This window comes from Carassius auratus, chromosome 39 (genome assembly GCF_003368295.1).
Source record: "Carassius auratus strain Wakin chromosome 39, ASM336829v1, whole genome shotgun sequence".
Taxonomy (NCBI): domain Eukaryota; kingdom Metazoa; phylum Chordata; class Actinopteri; order Cypriniformes; family Cyprinidae; genus Carassius; species Carassius auratus.
Window position 1 is genome coordinate 3,415,239 of NC_039281.1, and position 23,750 is coordinate 3,438,988.

The window sequence follows — 23,750 nt, forward strand, 5'->3', positions numbered from 1 at the left end:
TACATTTATAATTCATTTCTGATACATAAATAGCATTAGTCAGCCAGCACATACTTTACAGTACAACTTTTAAGTATTCGATTCAGTGCCCATCAGCCGCCTTCCCTCGATTCTAGGTCATCACCATTGAAGAGTAAATCAATCAGTGAATTACCCACGAGTATGATTTGTGTCATTCTGTGCTCCGTGGAATACATCCCCTCAAGAATAACTTCACCCTTTGCATGCGTAGCTGCAACTCAGCCATGTCTATTTCAGTATGGGAACGAGCCCCTGCAGCATGTGATTGGAATAAACTGTGATATTGTAAAATGTTTCTATTCTGAGCAGAGTTTTAGTACTATATCAGATTCCATTAGAATTCATTCTCATTCACCTCATATGCCTGTGAACAAAAGTGCAGCCTGGATACAGTAAATTAGGTGGCATATAAATGTCTAGGTGTTTGGCCACAGAGAACCTCTGTAGGCTATATATAGGTACAGTGAGGCTATGACTGAAACATTAAAAGGCCAACGATTCATGACGTTATAGTGGTAAATGTTCTCTTGATTGATTGGTACATATGCCTGCTGTGCCATTTATGAAAGAGCAAAGAAAGGAAAGAGAGAATGGATTCATTTTAATCAAAGCAAAATCAGACATAAATGGACCCACTAGAGAGGAAAATATGGGAAGGTTTTTAACCATGAACCCCATTAGTGATGGTTAAAAGATACATTAAGAAATGGATAGATTAATATGTATAATGAATTTGAAAGGATAAAAACGAAATTCTGGCCTTACAGTCTCAATAATGCCCTAAATTAATAATAATGTCGGTTATTTTATAATCCTAGCTTGTGTAACTGAAGTGCATATGCCATGTTACAGTGATAAATATCTTCTAAAAATAAAACAATAAATTAATTTTATAATACTATATATATATATATATATATATATATATATATATATATATATATATATATATATATATATTACAGACCAAAAGTTTGGACACACCTTCTCATTCAAAGAGTTTTCTTTATTTTCATGACTATGAAAATTGTAGAGTCACACTGAAGGCATCAAGGAAGGAGAGTGATGGGGTGCTGCGCCAGATGACCTGGCCTCCACAGTCACCGGACCTGAACCCAGTCGAGATGGTTTAGGGGTGAGCTGGACCGCAGACAGAAGGCAAAAGGGCAAACAAGTGCTAAGCATCTCTCGGGGAACTCCTTCAAGACTGTTGGAAGACCATTTCAGGTGACTGCCTCTTGAAGCACATCGAGAGAAAGCCAAGAGTGTGCAAAGCAGTAATCAAAGCAAAAGGTGGCTACTCTGAAGAAGCTACAATATGACATTTTTTTCAGTTGTTTCACACTTTTTTGTTATGTATATAATTCCATATATAATTCCACATGTGTTAATTCATAGTTTTGATGCCTTCAGTGTGAATGTACAATTTTCATAGTTATGAAAATAAAGAAATATTATTTATAATTTTTTTTTTTTGGATAAGAGTATTGTGAGATTACTGGGCTTTTTACGAGATTCTGAGAAAAAGGACAGCTAAACTCTCAGTTATTTTATGTATTTATAATTGTATGTATTTTATATTATTAATTTATAGATTTTATATTTTTTTATACATGAAAAAAAAGACATAAAATCACATGGGTATTACACAAATGAACTGAAACAGAAAAACAAACATGTTATACTGATCTACCTGTACAGCAAGTAGAAGAAAAAAACAACCATGTGAAAACATTAGCAGTAACATTAAAGGTGACAGAGGCTCAGAGGATGTGATTTCCAGAGGTTCACCTATTGGAAAAACATTGCGCCTTTGACGTTAAACTAGCCTATGTGTGAGGTGAAAACAACAGACAACACAACCTCACCTAACATCAGCAGCCTAAAAAAAAGAGGCAGCCAGTCTGTACAACTCATTCTCTGACCCTCTCACCATTAAATCAAAGTCTATTCCACCGTGAGAAGGTTTTATAAGGACACAAGACTTTAACCAGCTTGAGAACGGACTGGTTATTAAATGTGATTTAGAATACTGAACAAGAGCCGCTGGTTGTTATTCACGAGTGCTCTCCAAACGGATCCAATCATTTACCTCAATTACACTTGAGCTTTGGCTGAGCTATAGGCAGCACATCTGAGTTATTAAATCATGCTCAGCTCTCCACCACAAATAAAAGTGTTGCATCAGTCGGCGCCCCTTAAAAAGTCTTCAAACGTCTGTCAGGCACACATATGGCTTCTTTGTCAATATATGATTTGGAACATAATGTCTTTCTCTGGATTCCACATGCCCATGTCACAGGCCAAATCTCATTCTCTGCAGTATCTCAGCTCCTTAGAAGCATCCTAGATATTGGAATCGTGCTGTGAGTGGAAAAGTGCACCATCCTTTTTCTAAAGGTTTTTAGTAAAGAGGCAAAACAGTGAAGCTCAGGCCTCTGTATCTCCAGCAAAAGAGCAGGGCATTGACCAAGGCACCACACAGTCTAACAACACTGGTCTGTGAGAGACCTCCACAGGCCACCCCAAGAAAGTCATTCTCCTGCCCTGGGGGTTAAAACAGCACAGCATCAGAGCATGGTTTTATTCAGCCTCAGAGTCCAAGAAAAATATCTGAAAAATACTAGTCAAACAAACAGCCCATGGTTACATGCCGTGTTCCTTTCCCACATTTGATACATCTTCCATTTTTTGCTATTAGCCTACAGCATATTATATAAATCTCTAAATCTGACAGCAACATGCCACAGCTGTCATCATGGCCGAGCAGAACAAAGAACTTTCACGCTGTAATAGTGCCATAATGGTACTCTGAACACGAGGAGTGGGAGACATCAATACAGTACAGCATAAACATTAGCCATCACCACATGACGCACGTGGACACAAACACATGAAGACTAACGCTGCTGCATATGCAGTGAAACACCTAGCCGCATACACAAATGGCCACAGGGGAGCTGAAATGAGACACCACAAAAGCACTCAGAGTTGAGATTATGGAGTCACTCACAGGAGCCATTTTCACAAGTAAAAGCCGAGGGTCTCTTGTGCTTAATGATTTTGCCATTAGAGTAATCCAGTGTCTCATTTTCTCCCTCCAGAACAGACTGCTGTGTGATTTTAACACTACAGTCGACCAGCTGTGACTGACAGTGCTGCCATGTATCTATGTATTTTAATTGACACTGTATGCTAATTTACACAGCAATGAAGAAATTACATGAAGAAGAAAAAAACTTGGTTTGTACATGGAATGGGTTGTAAAAGCTCAAGTTCACTTTAGAGCATCAGAAAAATCTACTAACATTGAATAGTGACCAATATTATTTTTTTTATTTATTTTAAGCTTTTGTCTTAAACAATCATGCATTATCTTGAAGCACTAAATGAGGTTTGTTTCAAGTAAAAGGCAGATGGAAGAGTGATCTGGTTTAAACTGGGTTCTGCATACAAAATCTATAAAGGAGGATTTGTTTGTCAAAATGGATAATCAATAAGGCTTCCATGTGGGGAGGGGAGGGGGTTGGGGTTAATAATGAATGACTTACATTAACTTTGTCCCTTTTTGTTCAAGGTTTTCAAAGTACTTCAAAGAGTGACTAATTTCTGGTCCCTATTCATGTACAGCACAAAGACCTGCTTCACGCGCTGCACTCCACATTTCACAGAAATCTAATGCTAAGAACCATTTGAGCACATGAAAAGAGCTCCAAATCATCCTATGAGGTATTTCATCTACTCTACTCTTTGCATATAGGCTATCAATGATATGTATACACAATGCATATTAAATGTATGTTTAAATGTATATATGTAACACATTAATTCAATGTCATGCCTGAAAAAAAAAATCTCATTAAGTGAGAGATGACTTTTTATGATGTCTGTTTGGCATAGGTTAAAGAACCAAAGGCAGAAACATTAATCTTGTTATTAAGCCTTTTGCTTTGACTTTAGATAAAGCCTCATTTTATATCAGAAGACTACCTTATGGTTCTGAATATAATATGTGCCTTTGTGAAGCAGGACAAATGTTTATTAGTGTAAATTACTTGCTGCTGTCATCACATGACCATCTGTTATCCTGCCTGTCCGCCCCTACTAAAATCAGAACCATCCAGCACCAAATCCTGATGGTACTGTATTTGTCAGTCTTTGTCACTCCTTTTTTTTACTTCTCAGATACAAGCCCTAGAGCTCTGAAATGCAGAATAAAAAAATGCCGGGGATTCATTGTCATATGAAGGAGTAAACCAAGGCCATATGGTAACAGAAATGGAGACAGTGGAATTACTTAAAGAGACATTAAGTGGATGAGGCTGTCAGGAGGTGTCACTGGACTTCTGTTACATCATGTGTTGTTGTTTTTTTGTCGTTGTTGTTCTTTCTTTGTCCAGGAGTCTCTAGGTATTTTAACTGCTGCTTTGATGTACATGGCACTTACTGCAGACACATAAAACAAAATTAAATGTGTTGTAAATGATAACAAGATCTCATAAAAGTATATATATATATATATATATATATATATATATATATATATATACTGTAAATATGGGAGTAATTGTTATAAGAAAATATTTTAAGTCGAAACTGTATTTTGGAGTGCAAAAATTGGAAAAACTCTTCAAAGTATAAACAATTTTTTATTTCTCAGACAAAATAAAATCAACATTTTTGGCAATGAGATGAGGGTGAGTAAATATTGACTTTTCACATTTCACCTTTTAAGAAAAAGAGCTCGGATTCTCTACGAACTAACAACTAAAGTTAACTGTGTGACTTCAGTTTTTGGTTGCAATTCAGTCATTTGATGTTTTACTATTAAAACTTTGAGTTATTGATTCAGAGCAGAAGGCTGTTTTCAATTAAAACGCTGTCCGTCTTATTCATCTGTTTTTCATCATTTACAGAATCATGCAGGAATGTGAGATCTAGCGTGATGTCACAGAAACAGGTGTTAATGAAGCATTTGATCCAATCTTGGTGTTTTATTTGCCTGGGCAGAAGAATAGAACAGTTCCAGATGGGCTTTTGAATGGTATTCCTATGATAACATGTTGGAATTTCAATCTTTATTTCACTTTTAGTAGCTGGCAGCAACACACTTAAAAACAAAGGTACCTCAGTGGCTCAATAGTAACACCTTGTGTTTTATTAAAGAATCTATTATTAAAATCTTTTGTATATTTTTTTTGTATAATAAACAACTTAGTTAAACTACTGTCTGCTTTTTATTCATTTCAGTCTTTTTTATACAAATTAAGGGGAGTTGTAACACACTCACATTTTTTGTTTTTAAATAAAATAAATACATTCTCATCACTGAAGGCATGTATTTATGTAAATCCACATATGAGCTGCATTTTTATTGTATTATAAACTTAAATAATAATTAAAAAAAGAGCATAATGTGATTAACCCCTAAAACTCCAGCATATAGATTTCTAAAAACATATGTGTGTGTGTGTGATTGGCTCTAATGTCATCAAGATGAAGTAAACTTTATTTTTAAGAATGAATTAGCATGCAAGAAGCAGGAGTCTTATTTTGTGGTCAAGTGACATTTTTATGCTTCATTAGCATATTAGTACAGAACTAATGTTTTAGTTGAGGTTGCATGAGATTAATTCAGCTACAAACAATCAATAGGAAATCCTAGTGTGACGCAAGTGAGGAGGTCAGAGAACAGCTGCCAAATTAGAGGTGTCAGCTCTTCCTGAATATAACTAGCTGTGTAACACCTTAACACATCCCCTTCTACACACTGCTGCACTGCAAACCGCATCTGCAGATGATAAGGCAGAAATGAGGTATATTATGACTATTTCTAATTATAATGAGTGCTCAATTCATTTAAAAGCAAGAGGTCACCATTAATATGTAATTTGCACTCTCCTGGCAGCTATTGCAAGCAACGAAACAATGCTGATTTCCCCCAGGAATCAACAGCCATTCAGTGTGTTACTAAAACGTGTTTCCTCCTTTTATTAACTAAAGTTCATTAGAAGCAGACTGTGACAAATTCAACATTATGGCCACAGTTTCTCTCACAAATATTTTTAATGATTCCCTCATTTTTTTTTTTCAAAAACAATAAATTAAAATCACACTGTGTGTTATCCTTTTTTTGTTTTGTTTTTTTAGCTGATCCACGGCTAAAGGTTATGTTCAGTGTATCACTGCCTCTGGTTTATGGGGTGAGACAGCCCTGGCATACAGTGATAAGAAGCACACTGCACTATTATGGATTGAGAGATTTATTGGAAACCAACTGTGGCTCGTTAGAGGAGAACACGTCTCCAGAGCTCTATTTGAAGTCTTTAACTTACCTGCCAAAATATTTGCTGCCATGAAGCCCGCCTGAGAAGCCTGAGTGTAGTTTTAACTACAACCCTATATTTATACTGGTCAAATGTTTGAAATAATGAAGATTTGTAATGTTCTTGAAAAAAGTATTTAATGTTCACCCCATGCTGCATTAATTTAATCCAAAATACCATAAAACAGTAATATTGTGAAATACTATTTCCACTAATCTAGATTAATTTCATGATCACAGTGAGATTAATCTAGATTTAAAAAAATTAATCTATATATATATATATTACTCCAGTGTTCAATGTCACATGATCCTCCTATACACACACACACATACACAAACATGTGTGTATATAGGAAGATCATGTGACACTGGCTGAAAATTCAGCTTTGCAATCACAGAAATTGATTATTTATTCTATCATTTTGACCAGTAGTGAACATGAAGCTGTAGCATCTATGAAGTGATTTATGCTGGCACTCAGCAGGCAGCTCTAGCTTCAGCCTTTTACTCTGTTGGGTAGCCAATTCACTCCACATGTTATACGTGCCAGGTCGAAATGACTCCAAGCCACTAAAACAATTACAGCGAGAAAGTTTTTATATAGCTCAGTGTGTGCTAATAATTGGATGTGTTTGAGAATGACCTGCATTCTGGTTTTGTCTACAATAAAGCTCTGATGGTGTGGGAGTTGAACCTTACACTGCATTACACTGGGAGAAAGCACAGACATTCATTAAGAATGTAATGTTCATATTAATTTGAAGCCTCCTGATGGAAAGCACTTTTTAACCAAGCCCCTTCAGAAAGCTTTTAGTTCTCTCTCTGTGCCTGGAATAAGTTATTTGTTAGCTATAATGATTGCAAATCATACACATATAGGACACAATATTCACCTGGGTGAATTAGCCATGTGCTCATTATGGGATTAAATGAAAAGGATGACTTAAATAAATGAAAAAAGGCAAACTGTGAAGTTTCGTTTGTAACTTCACAAAAGTCCCTTGAATAAATTACATCTAAGTTCATTACGTTTCAGTGCAATTTGGGACCAATGCAAGCTTAAATGATCAAGTACAATATATGTTTCTAGTCCTTTAAGATAACATTTTATAAATGACAGTTATATATCTTTGGAATGTCAGAAAAAAAAGTTTATTAACACTTTCTAATCTGAAGAAAACATTGTATTCATAATGCAATCTCATTTGTAATGCATAACCATTAAAAAGATTTGATAAAAATCACAGCTAACTGATTTCCCAAGTTGGGTACACTAAAATAATTCACCATGGTAACCTTATAGCCTACATTGTATATGCATAACCATTAAAAAGATTTTATAAAAATTGCATCTAACTAATTTCCCAAGTTGTGCACACTAAAATAATTCACAATGGTGACCCTATAGCCTACAGTGTGGTTTGTGTTACTACTGTAAAAATATATCAGTAGAGAAACCACATCAGAATTGCCATATGCAGAATGGCGGAGACTGACTATTGCTTCATGGGTGACATAAATACATTAGTAAAGTTGTGAAATTGATGGTTTAAATACAAAAAGAAAGTGTAAAGCTATGCATGTGTTTTTCATTAACTATAAGCTATGTTTTTTACAATAATAACTACTGTTTTATTTAGACAGAGCTAAAGCAGCATCAGAACCACATTTCATACTAGGAGCTGAGGTGGATCATCTAGAAGACTAACTCTAAAATGTGTCTGTTCACAGACAGGAGCAGGCACAGAGCCACCTCAATGCAGACTAAACTCAGCTGTGTAGACCCTTATGAAACAAAAATATATTGCAGTGTATTGGAAATATCATGTAATATATTAGGCATATATTCTTACATATATTTATTTTTTCCAATATATTGCAATATATTGAAAGCGGCAATCATTTGTATATTTTGCAATATATTATATAATATATGTGTCATCAATATATTATTAAATGTATTCAAATATATAAAATATTAGAAATAAAAAGGGAAAATAATATATTACAATATATCACAATATATTTGAAGAAATATATTGGTAAATATATTTTCCTTTCGTAAGGGGAGACACTATCAAAACAAACAAATATGAAAACCCAAATGGGCATCACTGTTGTCCCATTAAAATCAGTGAAGAAGCTTTAACACTGCAATGTAAGACACAAATGTGATATCCTTTTTTGACAACAATGCCACATAACTGCAATATGAAAACTGAGCGGGTGTTGTGGATTTAAATGCAGGCACTTTGCCTACTTTTTATTAGAGAGAGAGAGAGAGAGAGAGAGAGAGAGAGAGAGAGAGAGAGAGAGAGAGAGAGAGAGTGCTGGCACACCAGCAGAGTCCACCACTGCGACTTAAGAAAACATTTGTTAATGTAGCCTAATTAAAACACTTACGTTGCAGCAGGCTTCTGGTATGAATCACGTGGAACTTCCGCTTTCATAAAAAAGTGGATTAATCGCCCTAGTAATTAACAAAATTAATAAATAAATAAATAAATAACGAGTCGCTTGCATTGTTTTAAGAATAGTATACTTTCTCTTATCACAATCACAGAGGAATTCTGTATGTTCAGAAGTGAAGTGACTCAACATAGCCAATACCTCCCTCTAGTGGAGGATATTATTAGTATAATACTATACATGTTTATTTTGAGTAGGCACTACAAACGTTTCAGAGGTTTTAAAGATAAAGCAACCGAAAGAGTCAAGTCAAGTCACCTTTATTTATATAGCGCTTTAAACAAAGTATAAGAGTCAAGATATAAGTTAACCATACAGTCTTATGGACTGTATACTGAATAGAAGCAAATTGTTTTTGACTGTGACACATACAAAATAAGGAACATAAAAAAAACACTGCTTCATGTTCAGCAGGATTTACACCATTTACACGAGTGTCACATTTTAAACTTTGTTTCTCACAATTTTTGTTTTATTAAAGGATCTCAGTTTCCAAAACCAGATATAAAGAAATTTAAAGTACAGATTCTGTTGAGGTCATTTTAACAGCTTTTTAAAGGCTCACCAGTGAGCATAACATGACTATGTCATGTCTATATAACCTGAATGCGGCGATTTAACTTCACTTCACAAATTTATCTAGATCTAACGAGTTAATTGATAGATAGATAATTCATTTTTACCTCTTTCCTCCTGTGTCTCCTGGCTAGTCACGACTCCTTGTTCCCTCGCTTCGCGCGCACTCAGAAAGTTTTCCAAACAAATCAGTCTCTTGCCGCTGTCGTGTCCTCTCGTGCTGGCTGCATTCACTGCAGTTGGACATTGGAGATTTACGCTCATAAATTTTCAAATTGGACATAACTTTTAATTTGTTGCTGCCAACTGGGGTGGCAATGCTTTCTTTTAGGGTAGATCCGCCCCACATCTATTAGTGTGAAAGTACATAGCACTTAACATGCACAATACATGTATAAACACGGATATCTATTTGTATAATATGCTTTACATGACTAAAATTGCGTCACCATTTTCAAAAGCCTCCGTTTTCACAGTCCACATTACAAAACAAAAACGTTTTAAAATTTATCCACTTTGATCGAGCATTAAGCCAGTTTTGTTAATAGAGCTTCATTCAAAATGATTCTGCTCTGTAGGATCATGCACATGCTATAGAATCAGTATTTTCCCCATGGACGTTAAAATAATTTCTTAAGTTTTAATTAAGTAAACATTTTAAGAGCCTTCAGACAGATAAATCAAAAACAAACAAACACAACAATCATATTTACAGATATACAAATGCATTTACAATTATGCGTACTCTTTAAAAATTTACTTTGAAACACTAATACAATATATATTATACAATTTTGAACATTTGATAAAAAAGAAAAGAAAAAGTGTCTTATCGCTGTTCTACATTAGAGGAAGTAAATTTTTCAGAGTGATAGAATTGTGTAATTCACAATACTAAAGTCAAGCCCTCCTTCAAACTGCTTTGACGAGTGTGGTTTGTATTATCTGCACAGCTTGTCTCTGGATTGGTTTGATCAGGATGCACCGCATCTGTTTCCTTCGATACGTTAGGGTCCACGTCGGTCATACTGGACTCTGTGAGAGTACTGGTGCCGCTGCTGGAGTCTGACCGACCAGCTTTGGTGTGAGTATCTGAATCTGCCTCAGCTGGGTCCTGATGTGCTTCTTCTGAGCCGCTAGAGTCGGTGTATCCTGCCAGTTCCTTCCTCAGGCTCTGCGCCTTTTCCATGTAGCTTTTGCTCAGTTCAGCATCGGGTATGTGGTTGGCATGGATCTCTGCAAGCTTCATGTAGATTATGTAAAGTGTGCTTAGGCTTTCTTTGTCCTCCAGTGCTGCCGCCAGGGCTAAGTGGAAGTAGCCCATGGCATCAAATGCATCCTAAGGCAGAAAAAGTAATAAACATTCTTCAAATCAAATTAATTTACTCTGAATGTTACTGCTTAACTTATTTTTGTAGATAGTTTGGGCCTCATTCACTAATAATTTCACACAATTTGTGTTTACATCCAGAACATTTCTCACAGTAGGTGAGAATCAGATTCATAGAAGGTTTTTAAACGAAAATACATGAGTATGCAGGTGAGAGCATTATTTTATGTTTCTTCATTTATTTGTGGAAGCATGTACTTTACTGTACTCTTACATTCAACATATTTAGTCTAAGATGGATTTACCTGTAAAATGTTAAACATAATGAGAGTCTCACCTTTAATCGGTATAGGGTCAGGTCAGCCAGTCTGCAGTACACTTTAACATAGTACCGAACTTCAACGGCATGTTCAAGTGCAGTGGGGCAGAGTGAAAGAGACTTCAGGTAGTAGTTCTCAGCCATCTCAAACTTCCCTAGAGAGAAGTATACTGAAGCAAGACGATGGAAGGACACTCTCTCATTCAGAGCAACACCTGTAAAAAAAACAAAAACAAAGCACTTAATATTAAAATGAGCAAACTTTGTCAGGTTACTGCACTTTCCTATATAATTTAAACCCAGTTTTAGTTAGCCATCATAACACACAAAATGATTTGTGACATAAAAAACAAAAAAACAATGTCAGAGACCTTCGAGCAAACTGCAGTGGAAAAAGTTTAAGTAATCAATAGGGCGCTTTAGTTAAAGACTTATCATAAAAGGTGGATTTTAATGTAGGCCAGTTGCCACGTCAGAAGCTGACATACTGTTTAGCCTGCTTGAGAATTTATTTATTTATTCTGTAAATGTTATATATTGAAAGTCATACACATATTCCCATTTATTTACATGATCAGTTAAATTTTCAGCTGAATTGTCTGCTCGCCTGACAGTACAGAAAAAAAACCCTAATGCATTATGTACTTCACAGCCCATTTTACTTCTGTGAAGTCATTAAACTGGGTCTGTTTAGATTTCATCTTGAATTGCATGTATTATGATGTATTCTGCAAATGGCACATGCTGTAGACTGAGGACATGTGTCTCCAGCAGGGGGCCACATAGATTACTTTAAGACTTACAAGCATTAAAACTGGCTATTATTATTATTATTATTATTATTATTATTAATAATAAATATTATATATATATATATATATATATATATATATATATATATATATATATATATATATATATATATATATATATATATATATATATATATATATATATATAACAGGGTCTATAGTAATAATTTTCCAAACAGTGCTTCATTGGCTTTAAAAGCTCAATGTTATAGCTTTTTAAATGTTGTTGTTGATGTATATAAAGGTCTTACCAGTTGTGGCGCTGACCTGCACTGCGAGTGTGGCATACTGCAGTGCCTCTTCATACTCCTTCTGCTTCATCAGGAGCTCTGTGAGTTTGCTCAAAAGCCTAAACTCTGAGTGCACATCCTTAATGCTGCGCGCAAATGGCAAACTCCCATCCTTTAAAAAAATAATAAATAAAAATTCACAGTAGATAGATTCTGATGAATAACATGTTACATTTTATTTTAACTATTATCGAACTGTCTTGGAAATATCTTTTTTGAACCCAAGATGAGGCCTACTCTGTAAAAAGGTAGGGCAGCCAGTTGGTTTCTGTGTCCTTTGAAAAACACATCTCCTGCTTCCTCATAAATGCTCATAGCAAAGCATGAGTCGTTCATCCTCAGGGCTGTCTTTACTGCTGCCTGTAAACAGTTGTTTATGAAGAATAAATAAATAAATAATAACAATAATAATATATACATATAGTCATAACAGCTGATAAAAACATATATGTATGTGATATGGTAATAAGCTTGTTTACCACAAATTTTAAAGATTTGACTTGTTACATATTTGGTGGCATACTTTCCCAAGTGGATATGCAAAAATGATAATACTAATCAATAATTAACTTTAACTCCTTAGCAATACCCCGCTTTGGTCCTTTGTCATACCTGTAGGTACATGTCAGCCAGTTCATCTTCATGGATCAGATAGTAGATACGGCCCACTTGCAGCCATGTCTCAGACTCTTCCTGTCTTTTTCCCAGGTCTATGGAGATTCTTAAGCTTTGCTTTGAATAATCAAGAGACTTCCTTGATGACCTGCAAAGTAAAAAAAAAAAAAAAAAAAATTATAAATTACTTTTAATTAACTGCTTCATTTGATTTTTTATTAACTGATTTGATTGATGAAGTGTCAAAGTCTTGGCAATAGTGCTATATTGTGTTTAGAGTAGCTCTTACTTCTCAGTGTTGAGTGAGAGATAGAGGCTGCTGAGAAGTTCCAGGTACTCTCCTTCTAGCTGTTTATTCTTTAGCATTCTGCACAGCCCCACACAGTGCTCATAGTAAACAATACACTGTCCATACAGCAGCAAGTCAGCGTAATGGCGACTTAGAACTTTTGCCACAACCATTTGACCTGCATTTGGAAAGAGTTTTTATTTTTATTTTTTTAGTATTCACTATTAAAAATGGCTGAATTTAATTGCATTACATATCAAATTTAAAACATCTGCAAAACAATGATAATGGACCATTTTTCAGAACCATTTTATACAATTTTAACCGATTGGTTTTGAGGTCATTTTTCAATGTTGTAAGTTCACCTCGAGTTCAAACCAGGTGGCCTATAAGAATAACCAACAAGTACAATTTGTCATATTAATAACAAATAACATATTAATAATAAATGTTACACAAAGTTTGACCACCAGAAAGTGTCCAAGACTTTTTGTATTCAATTTGAACAATATGTTTAAAATCTTCATTTTAAAGTCATAATTTTGTAAATTATTTTGATTGGAAAGTGTGCTTTTAATGTATATATAAATAAATTTAAAATGTAAAAATTTTAATAAATGCCACTTTTAAAAAAAATTATATTTTTATATAATCCCAATATATTTATACATTTTAATTGTGGCTTAAGTGTCAAAATTCTTTCTGCTGTCACTATAGGTGTCAGGTATCGATGCAAACTTGGGGCAATGGGGCAATCCAGAAAAGTCAAATCTTGTTATACTTACTGTGCAGATTGTTTGCACTAATAGCAATAAGGAGGCCCATCTCAAAGCATAGTCTGACTTCCTGACTCCCTCCTCTATCCCTGTAGCTCCGGCCAAGCCAAAGCAAAGCCTGGACATGCTCCTGATCTGTAGGACTCTCTGAAAGAAACTGGAATAGGTGGAGGGAATTGAGTAGGAAACACTCTGCTAAGCCCGAAGCCCCTATAGAAAGAGATAAGCAGCCCAAGTTAGCCAGTGCTAGTGCTTCATTGCGCTTGTTCCCATTCTCTCGAGAAATCTGCAGAGCGTTGTAAAAGTTTCTTGCTGCCTCTTGGACTCTGCCCTGTTTGCGGTGGCATAGGGCTAGAAGGTTGTAGACTACACCACGCTGTGTCGGACTGTCTGTTTCATCCAAGGATTTAAGCACAGGTTGCAGAGTATTCTGAGCTTGTATGGGTTCCTCTGTTAGCACCAATAGCCAGGCCAGCAGTATGGATGCCTCAAAGCCCTCCTCTTCATTAACCTGGCTTCCAGTCTGTGCTGCTTTTTGGGCAAAGGGCACAGCCTTCTCTAAAGCTCCATGCTGCTGGTAAACACTAGCCAGGCTCAGACACAGGTCCCTCTGAGTCCTCAAGTCTTCCCCTTGACTAGCTATTGACAAGGCCTGTTGAAGGTAGACCACCACCTGTGCAGGAAGCACAGAAGTACTCTCCTTCCAGTGCGGATTAAGCCTGACTGAGTTTTTGATAAAGAGTTCAATTTTCTGGAATGCATCATCCAAGGAATGCTCTTGCCCTGAGTCTAGACTTAAAGAAGCTAGTGTGAGGTAGGGCAAATACTTTTTATGATAAAGCCTGCACAGCATCCAGTTGAGATCAACTGGGGCTACTGGCCTCCCTTGTTCTGCAGACAGAGTGATAGTAAGGAACTGAAGTCTCTCTACAAAAGGTAAAGCATCCTCTATTTTTCTTAGACGGAGAAAGAGACAGAGGGAGAGGTAGCATGTCCGTGCCTCTAGGTACTTGTCTTTTTCAATTATGGCTTTGCGCATGATTGGTTTGAGCAGCTCAAACTCATCCACAGAGCAGAAGTTGTGGCAAGGAAGACACATTATTAGAGCACTTGCCTTTTCTAGAGTGAATGGCAGCTTGTCCATCATCTTCTGTTTCAGGTAAACAGCAGTGAGATTGGTATACAGTGCAGTTAGAAGAGGTCTGTCATCAAAACCATTTACAGGGACCTTTTGAGCCTCCTCGAAGTACACTCGTGCTTGTGAGTACTTCAGTTTCTTGGCACATAGCCGGCCAAGAAGGAAGCAGGCTCGCCGGTGGGCCCAGAGCATCCTGCCTTTCTTCGCTCCTTCTCGCAAGTTTTCCAGATGTTGAAGCACCTCATCCTCTGCAAGGCCATGGAAGAAAGTGTCCAGGAAAGAGTAGGAGAGGTCATAAAGTGTTTGAAATGTGTCCTGGAAATATTCCAGATTTAGGAGGGTCAGGATTGGGTCACATCTCTCAGCTTCATCAGCCTCCCAGATACCCTCATCCATGAAGTTTGGAGGGTCTTCCTCATATTCATCCATCTCTCTAAAGGTGTCCTCCAGGTTAAAGGAGAGGACCTCAGAGTCCCGGTCGAGATGATTCTGAGAGGTACAAAACGATTGCCGTGGTGAAGAGTGGTAGGGAGTTGCACCACTGATTTCAGATATGGTGCTCCTTCTTTGATCCACTGTAGATTTCTGCTCTGCAGATTATACAAAGAGTAAATGTCAGAATTGATTGATTTTAAATACTAAATTATGTAATGAAAGAGTAGGAGGCAGGAAGGAAAGGAATATGTGGACAGTATGACTGTGCATCAAAATGAAGAACTAGTTGGTGATTGTTAATTGTTAATTCCATACAGCCAGAAGTTGTAGAAAAACAGAAGTGATAAAAGCGTTCATGCAGCAACCTTTTCTGTTATGTGCTATGTGTGACTTTAAAAAGGGGCTTACCTGACTTCGGATGATTTCTTATGAAAGGGAAATCAGAGTCATCAAGTCTATCTGCAGTGTGAAAGTGTAAAAAATATGAAAATTCTTGAATATGAACTGTATTCAAACATTATTTGAGGTCTCCCAGAGAGAGCTCTTACCCAGTCTATACACAGTGCTTATATCAGTGAAGGACAGATTTGCTAGTACATCAGACTGGTAGGGTTCAAAGCAGGGGTTAAGTTTAGTGAGGGCCACCCTTTCCTCCTCACTGAGAAAGACCAATTGTTCATTGCTGTGCAAAGCCAACAAAGACAACATTATCAGCCACATGACTCTCATTCGGATAGCTTCATCACATCATCACATAACTCCAATACCCCCCCTCCCAACACCCTAATCACCCCCAGCTAAACAGAGGCACATTCACAAAGGTCAACAGAATAAAATAGTGTTTGCAAGCTGGTTGTTTTCAATTGGTATGTCAGTATTGTCGAGACGCACATTAGATAAATGTTTTTTTACAAAATAAAGAGAAGGTCGTTAATTTGAGCACATGCTGAATCTGTAAATATAAATAGTTGAACTGTTTACTTACAGAGGCTCAATGCTCTGAGGTTTCACACTGGCCTTGTGAACAAATCCTATCTCTCCACTGGTGAGGTGCCTTCCTATGAACATGTTCAGAGCATTGAAAACAAATCCCTCAATCTTGATTATGTCTCCCTTGCGTAAGTGCAGCTCATCTTTAACCACTGGGTGATGGTCCACTACTGCTATACAAGTCCCCACCACTGAAAGGGAAGCAGAAAGGAAGGTGGGATTTTTGGTGTCACTACATTTTAGATGAATATTATTTAAACACATATTCTGGGGTTCAATTAAAGTTAAGCTCAGCTGACAGGATTTATCACTGTGGTATTAATGCAAAAACGACATGTCGCTCGTTTTCTTTAAAAACAAGAGGTTGAGGCACTTCTAGAGTAAAACTAAATTGGTACAATTTTTGATGGGCTTTAATGGAAAGCAACATTGTGAAGCTTATTTTATTTAAAACTTCTCATTAATTAATTGTGTATTATTTATCTGTAAAACTTAAAAAAATAAATAATAATAATTACAGTCGTTTTAGGCTTGTAGGAGTTATTTTATCATGAAATTTGCAAATTGAAATAAAATTTACACTTTGAATACACATTTTAATTCTCGCACTAAATTCAATCTGCATATTGTTTTATGTCTTGTGGCTATACTATAAAAGTGAGTATTTTAACTTTCATGCATTCACATCCACTGTACAATTTGTGTCTCATTGTAAGCCAGATAATTGAAAGGGGGGAAATATATATTTTTTTAATGAACAGTATGCCACAAATTCTGTTTACTGGGCTTAACTTGTAATGAACTCGGAATATTCATTTTAAGGGTTATTTGAAAAGAGAATCTCACCAACAGGGTGATCGAAGAGGCCTTCTGTAACTGGAATCCCCCCTGCATTCCCGGGATATTTCTTAAGGAACCACCTAGAAAGAAAAAGCATTATTTGTAAGAGATAATAAAAATAAAAACATTTAAACTTTTCACAGTTACCATGAAACCTATACGGTTAAATGAACTTAGAAGGTCAGTGTCACTTACTGATAGAATGGATAGGGCAGAGGCTGCATATCATGCACAGGGACCAAACCATGTTGGCCCGTGGACAGCAGCATACCCTCCCAAATGGTCTCTTGTCCTATGTCTTTAACCATGACCAGGTCATTCCTCCTGTAGGTCAGCTCCTCTTCCTCCTCTCTGCAATCGCTGTTATATAAAGTCTTGGCAAAGAATGTACCTAAAAAAGTAATGAAAATGTTCTAAGTAATTATCCCTGTTTCATTTTCCTCTACACTCTCAAAAAAATGTAATAAAAAAAGTACAAAAGCTGTCACTGTGGCGGTACCCTATTAAAATGTACTAATATGTATAATCTAGATACTAATATTTACCTTTAAAGAACAATATAGTATGCACCCTTTAGGGTAAATAAGGTGCAAAGGTGAACTGCCCCAAAACTCTTTGTCTTTCTCTATCTCTCTTTCTTTGAAGTGGATCCATAAACAAGTTAATGCATTCATAGATCATTCAAAAGTATTTTGTCGAATAACAGTTTGTCCTATAAAAAGAAAAATTTTGTTCAGGATGGTTATGTCTGCTTTGTGGCTGTGGCCTTAATTAGAGAACATACTTAAAAGTAATTGTTTTTGATAAATACTAGCTATCAATTATGAATGTCCAGGAGAGACTTTGGTATGAATAAGGTAGTTTATACTAACAAAATTCATAGAAGCAAGATATTTTGAATGTAAACAAACCCAAGGAAATATTGAGACTATTATTACACAATCTTATTTTTAGGTTATTTGACCTCTGAATAGGTTAGTCTGCAATATTTCTATAGTGAACTTTAGAATATAGTCTAAATCCATAGTCCATATCATTCTACCAGTTTGTCCATATACTGTGTGGTTACAGGTGATTTTGTTAACTAGTGAGAAATCAGCAAGCTGTGGAGGCTCATTACCTTCTTGTAGCAGAAGTCCTAAGTAAAGAGTAGCTAAGTGGTCTTCATCCACTGTTACACAGATCTCTACATCACTTAGCAATGCAGGATCCAGCCAGAACGACTGGTCACACAGGAAGTTTTCAAGACATCTTGCTACATATCCTAGAATATAAAAGCAATACTTAAGCTAGAACAGTACAATGAATCATACTGTAGAAGTGCCAGAAAGTTAGTTCCACTGTGACTAACCGAGTGCCAGGTAAGTGGAGAACTTCCATATCTCCTCCACAGTCTTAAAGGTGATGATAAAGCTGTCTTTTTCAGCATTAACAGACACAAGTCTTGCAGACAGATCCTGTGTGGATAGTATCAACAGTCACTTGTAATGTAATGTAATAAGTTCATCAGTGGTGCCAGTGCATGTTTTGCATGAATAATTCTGTGTCTCACCTTGAATAGCTGAACAACTTCCTGGCTGTTGCTCTCTACTACTCGGAGTCTGGTACGTAGTGCCTCCTGAAGCTCACCGTCAAGCGTTACACCAGATCGTCGCCTCCCGCTAAATAACAAAACAACATCTCCAAAAAGCAAAAGGGAATGGAGTTAAGTATCCACCACAAAGAAACCAATTTATCAATTGCATTAGCAGTAACTGGAATGCTCTTGTGATGTAGGGTGTCAACCATCACTAAGCTAGTACGCTTAGCAAACCAATATGAATTGTATTAGATTTTTTTGCAGGAACAGCACTATGAGCGACCACAACACTAAAGACATACCATTAGGGCAAGTGTATACATTTAGGAAGTCGGGCTTAATAAATGGTGCCATTAAAGTCTATTATAGAGATAGAGGCCATTATTTCCATGCAAGTCTATGGGACACAAAAATCCATGCTGAAGATACCTGGAGAGACGCGTTCTCCTACTGAAGATACTGTGCTGCTTCCGCTGAATGTTTCCTTCCTCCTGCAGTAAATCTCTCTGCTTATGCCTTCTGGCTCCACGTCGGCCTCAGCCTCCGCTTCCTCATCTCCAATAGCAAAACAAAGGAAACAGGGGCCAACACAGCTTTACAGAATGCAACTGCATTTGGTATGTAGTCCAGTGAACTTCCATAGCACCTCATAACTATGATTAGGTTTATGATTAAGCAGTAAACTTACAGAAAAGCTAATCTGACTGGCAGAAGAGGGATAAGACTGATGGATTATTGAATAATTAAGGACAAGGTCCCTTTTGCAGGTATGCATTTCATATGTATGAGTGTGTATGGTCATCACCATGTATAATAGTTCCTTATTCAAAACCATGATACAGTTGGTGCTAATTAGCATGTTTGTAGCTATGCAAATATCAGAGCTTTGTTTACAAGCTCATAACGTTGTGGACATAAACAGGAAGTGCAAGCCATATCATAATGGCTGTATAAATATCAGCCAGATAGCTTAAATAATAGCTTCTTCCTCATCTCCGGGTGGGTATGACCTTCCCAGATTTGCATTGAAAAGAGAGGATGTTTCGGACAGTAGTTAAATATAATTCATTAAACACAAAATACATTTATATTAGTATCATGTAAAACTATAGTGTCCTATAGATTCCTATATATTCTAACATTGTTGTTTTCTGAAACATTCATGCTTTACTCAAGAAATCATCTTACCAGCTATCATGGCGTCATTGGGCGAAAAGAGCTCACTGACGGCTGCTAAAGCATATGGAGGGTCATTCCATAAGGCATCGAGCTCAGCGGGTGATATCGCTATTGAAAGGGAGGGTGATGTTTAGGGGAGTGTTATTAAATTAGCTATATGACAAGCTGAAGCATTGTCACAGCCACAGCCTTCAAATAATGAAAGCATGTGCAAAACCAGACCAAGATCTAAGAGAGGGAGTGTGCGCATGCAAACAGTGACAAACTTAAACATTATTAACCCTCATATTGAATTTGCCTGACACTAGCTTTGAGAAATCATCATGTACACTTTAATTGATACAATCCTCTGTCATGAAAGGACAGCTAGTTATTAGTCAACATCTGATAGTAAATTATCTAAAATTACACAAGCAGCAAAACAATATGCCAGAAATTCACACAGCGACAATAGTACGTAATTAGTCACAACAGACAATCACACCATTATGCACAACAACGAGGCACACAGACTGCCCCGAAGGGAAGTGCACATCCTGCATTACCTTCATGGGTAAAGCTATTACCCATGACTGACAGAAACACTGTGATGTCTCCCTGTGAAAGTTACTCTTTCTTCTCATGGCAAAAATCTATGAAAGCCAGGATGGGACCAACCTGAAAATAAGAAGCAGTTTCTGAGGCACGGAATTGGACAGCAGCAGCAGCAGCATGCCATGATGTACACAGCCAGCTTCAAACTCAGGTTCAATAGTGGCCGCTCGATGATAGATCCACTTATCGATGGAGTCACTCCTCTCCCTCTCTCTCTTCCTTTCCATTTTCCTCTCCTGCTTAAACCGCACTCTCTCTACTGCTCAATTCTAACTTCCATCTATTTTGTACTCTCCCCTTTCCTCTCTGCGTCCACTCAGCAGATGAGTGAAGCACTGCTGGCATGTTTGTGTGGGCTGGTCAGTGCCTCTCTGTGCCAGGGGCTCTTGAGGAAAGTAAGAGCAGCAGCATTCTCACATTGCTGGCATAAGGGGACAAAAGGCCCAGTGAATAAATGGGCATTACTCACAGCACATGAACATGGAATTTTTTTATTTATTGGTAATAAATTTAACTTCTGTACTAGACGTTGTAATATTAGGGCTAACAGCTCCAAGTTGTACATTCTAACATCTCTGGCTCTAAGGCCCCTTTATGTCTGGCATCATTACTTTCAGCAAGTTTCTATCAGTCCAAAGATAGTCTGAATGTAAACAGGAGTTTTTTTTTTGTTTTTGTTTTTTGCATTTACAGGATTTAAGGGCTGTCAATACTAATAATCATAATAATTTTAAGCCATTGTAAATGTAATTAAACCAAATAAATACAAATTTACCAAAGCTATTTTAGATTTTTGAAAATTATGCAGATGCAAATAAATAAATAAAAAATAGCTGAGAAAATTAAAACATTCCCCATTACTTAAACTTGCTACCGCCCAGTTCAACAAATCTGTAAGTTAAGGAAGTTTTTTTTTTTTAAGTATCTAGAAGACTACGGGGGTAAAAAGATAATTTGGCACTACATATGTTTAACATCTGCAGATGTTGTGGGGGTGAATAATGTATTTACCATTTTTATTTCACTGCTTTCTTGAGAACCACTGGGGAAATGTGATGACCGAGTAACACTCCAGCTATTTGGTTTTAATTTGTTATAAGAATGATAATGATGAGGTTCTTAGGATGCAACCTTTGGTATAAACTTGTAGAGTTCTGTCATCCTATCGTATTTAGTCTTTCTTTAATGTACTGTCTGATTGTCTAAACTACATGGAATCAGTTTCTCTATCAGCACTACTACTGTCTCTGTCTCGGGGCTTAACAAAGAGGGCATCGATACAGAATAACATTGTTAATCTTAGTGTTTTGTTAAGAAAGAACCCAGTCAGATTCTAATTGAATCTGTGGAGATCTTGTGAGTCTGAGCAGCTGTAAACAGCCAGGAGGCATTTCTCTGCATAACTCTTACAGCATCTCTCTGGTCCTTCAATGCTATAATCAAGTGTTTTGCCATGGGAATACCCAGTGTGTGAATTATACATACATTTTTTTCTTACTTCTTAACGAAATTTCTTTTTATGATCATAATGGTAATCTCTTAAAATAAAACATTTAATTCATCTGAATGCAATTTCTTTTAGTGAATGTTTCATTATCAGCGGGTGAAATTTTGTATGGACTTGTAATTTACCTTTTTTTTTTTTTTTTTACTTACTATGCTAAAAACAACACCGGAGCCCATAAGTGTGCAGATGTCAATGCTGATAACTATACACCCAATGTTGTGAAAGTAGCTTAAACTGTTGTAGCATGGCAGTACAACGTCTATTGAAACGCAATACAAAAAAGTTGAACTGTCCCATGCACCTGGGACAGTGGAGTTAGCGGTGTATCTCTGGGTTACTGGCTCACTGTGTGGATATCAGGGAAAAGAGCGGGGCAGATTTGTAACATGAGTAAATGCTTTAGACTCTAAGTTTAGAATGTCGCCTAAGCCCAAGCAGCACATGGTGATACTATTAAACTGGATGAAAAATGAATTCTTAGAACCTATAGTTGGTGAAACAAACTGATAAATTGTTAGAGAAAACAAATGATCTACATTTTAATATCAGTATTCTATGTAAAAGATATAGGGACAACTGGGGGTCTCAACAACTAGTTAAAAAGTAAATACAATATAAGTGAATCACTTGTCCTACTTCCATTCAAAGGTTGATATATATTAACACAGCAATTTCAGTTGAGTACACAGTCACTCACACACACTATAGCCTCTGAGAGAGAGAGAGAGGGAGAGAGAGCATACCTCTGTCCTGCTGACACCCGGCTGTGAGTTTGTTCCGCATAGATCTGTCAGTTTGTGCTCTGTGGAGTTGACGAAAAGTTCCTTTCAAGCTGTCTAAAACTAAACATCATAGTCTGTAATGCTCCTGTAGGACAAGGGGTGTGTATGTGTGTGTGTGTGTGTGTGTGTGTAGGTGTGTATGTCCTTGTGGCATGAGTTTAGAGCTTTTGCTGAACGAAGTATGTAAACTCCTCCCCTAAATGATATGCTGCTTTTTCGTTCTCTCAGTTTCTCTTTCTCTCTCTCTCTCTTTGAGCCCGTCCCTCTCACTCCCCTGTTCTGCTGGACTCTAGGTCAGGTCAGAAGTTCTTTAGTCAGTTAATAAGGTGGGATAACAAACTCTCTAAATTTCAGGAACGGAATTTCACTTAATTTTTCTCTGATGGAAAAAAGGATAATCCATCTGGTCTGACTTGTTTTTCATAGAACACAACACAATGCCCTGAGTCCTTATCAACTTCATTATAGTAAAATATGCCCTCTTGTTCACATTCCAAAGGTGCTTTCTACAGCATATCCAGACGTGTGTGTGTGTGCTCATTCCCATCATGCTTTGAGTGAAGAATGCATGTAAAAATCTTTAAAATTGTGCTTCTTTTTTTTTAAATCATTGTTATTTATTTTTCCAAGAATGCTTCTCCTTTGGTTTTATCTCGTCAGATAACAAAGTGGGCCTTGGCTCAGCTAGTCATTTCTTGCTTTTCTCTCTTGGTTAAATATAAACCCTGGAATAGACTCCAGCTTCTACAGACTCTTGTTGAGCTATTACAAAAGTCACCCTGAGATGATATATGGGGTAAGGCATGTGACTTGCTGCCTGGGCTGTGAAAGAAGGTAGTATGTGCACAACGGTGTGGTTAATTCCTACCACAGGTCACAGA

At 36.8% G+C, this 23,750-nt stretch overlaps 1 protein-coding gene across 4 annotated transcripts; it reads right to left on the reverse strand.

Moving 5' to 3' along the window:
* Positions 1–9,282: 9,282 nt before the first annotated feature.
* On the reverse strand, positions 9,283–23,067 carry LOC113057698 (SH3 domain and tetratricopeptide repeat-containing protein 2-like). 4 transcript variants are annotated; one of them, XM_026225180.1, is made up of 19 exons: positions 22,831–23,067; positions 20,532–20,643; positions 19,996–20,094; positions 19,237–19,362; positions 18,781–18,908; positions 18,580–18,685; positions 18,349–18,492; positions 17,424–17,619; positions 17,235–17,308; positions 16,384–16,579; positions 15,947–16,080; positions 15,807–15,857; positions 13,835–15,553; positions 13,050–13,227; positions 12,758–12,908; positions 12,383–12,505; positions 12,107–12,257; positions 11,062–11,258; positions 9,283–10,733 (listed from the first exon to the last, which is right to left on the reverse strand). In XM_026225180.1, exons 2-19 carry the CDS (start codon positions 20,554–20,556, stop codon positions 10,281–10,283), a joined length of 4,251 nt encoding a protein of 1,416 aa, XP_026080965.1. In that variant the 5' UTR covers positions 20,557–20,643; positions 22,831–23,067; the 3' UTR covers positions 9,283–10,280. The 4 variants fall into 4 exon arrangements, with proteins under 4 accessions (XP_026080965.1, XP_026080964.1, XP_026080963.1 ...); XM_026225179.1 differs by lacking the exon at positions 20,532–20,643; XM_026225178.1 differs by lacking the exons at positions 20,532–20,643; positions 22,831–23,067 and adding an exon at positions 20,644–20,936.
* Between the last annotated feature and the right edge of the window lie 683 nt (positions 23,068–23,750).

Excerpts from the sequence above, each read along its gene's own strand:
- LOC113057698 (XM_026225178.1), bottom strand. The coding sequence starts at position 20,704 with ATGGCATGCTGCTGCTGCTGCTGTCCAATTCCGTGCCTCAGAAACTGC. Across the intron at positions 12,258-12,382 it reads CTGCCCTACCTTTTTACAGA|GATGGGAGTTTGCCATTTGC; the intron begins GTAGGCCTCATC and ends ATTTTTTTAAAG. Across the intron at positions 11,259-12,106 it reads GCAGGTCAGCGCCACAACTG|GTGTTGCTCTGAATGAGAGA; the intron begins GTAAGACCTTTA and ends TTTTTTTTACAG.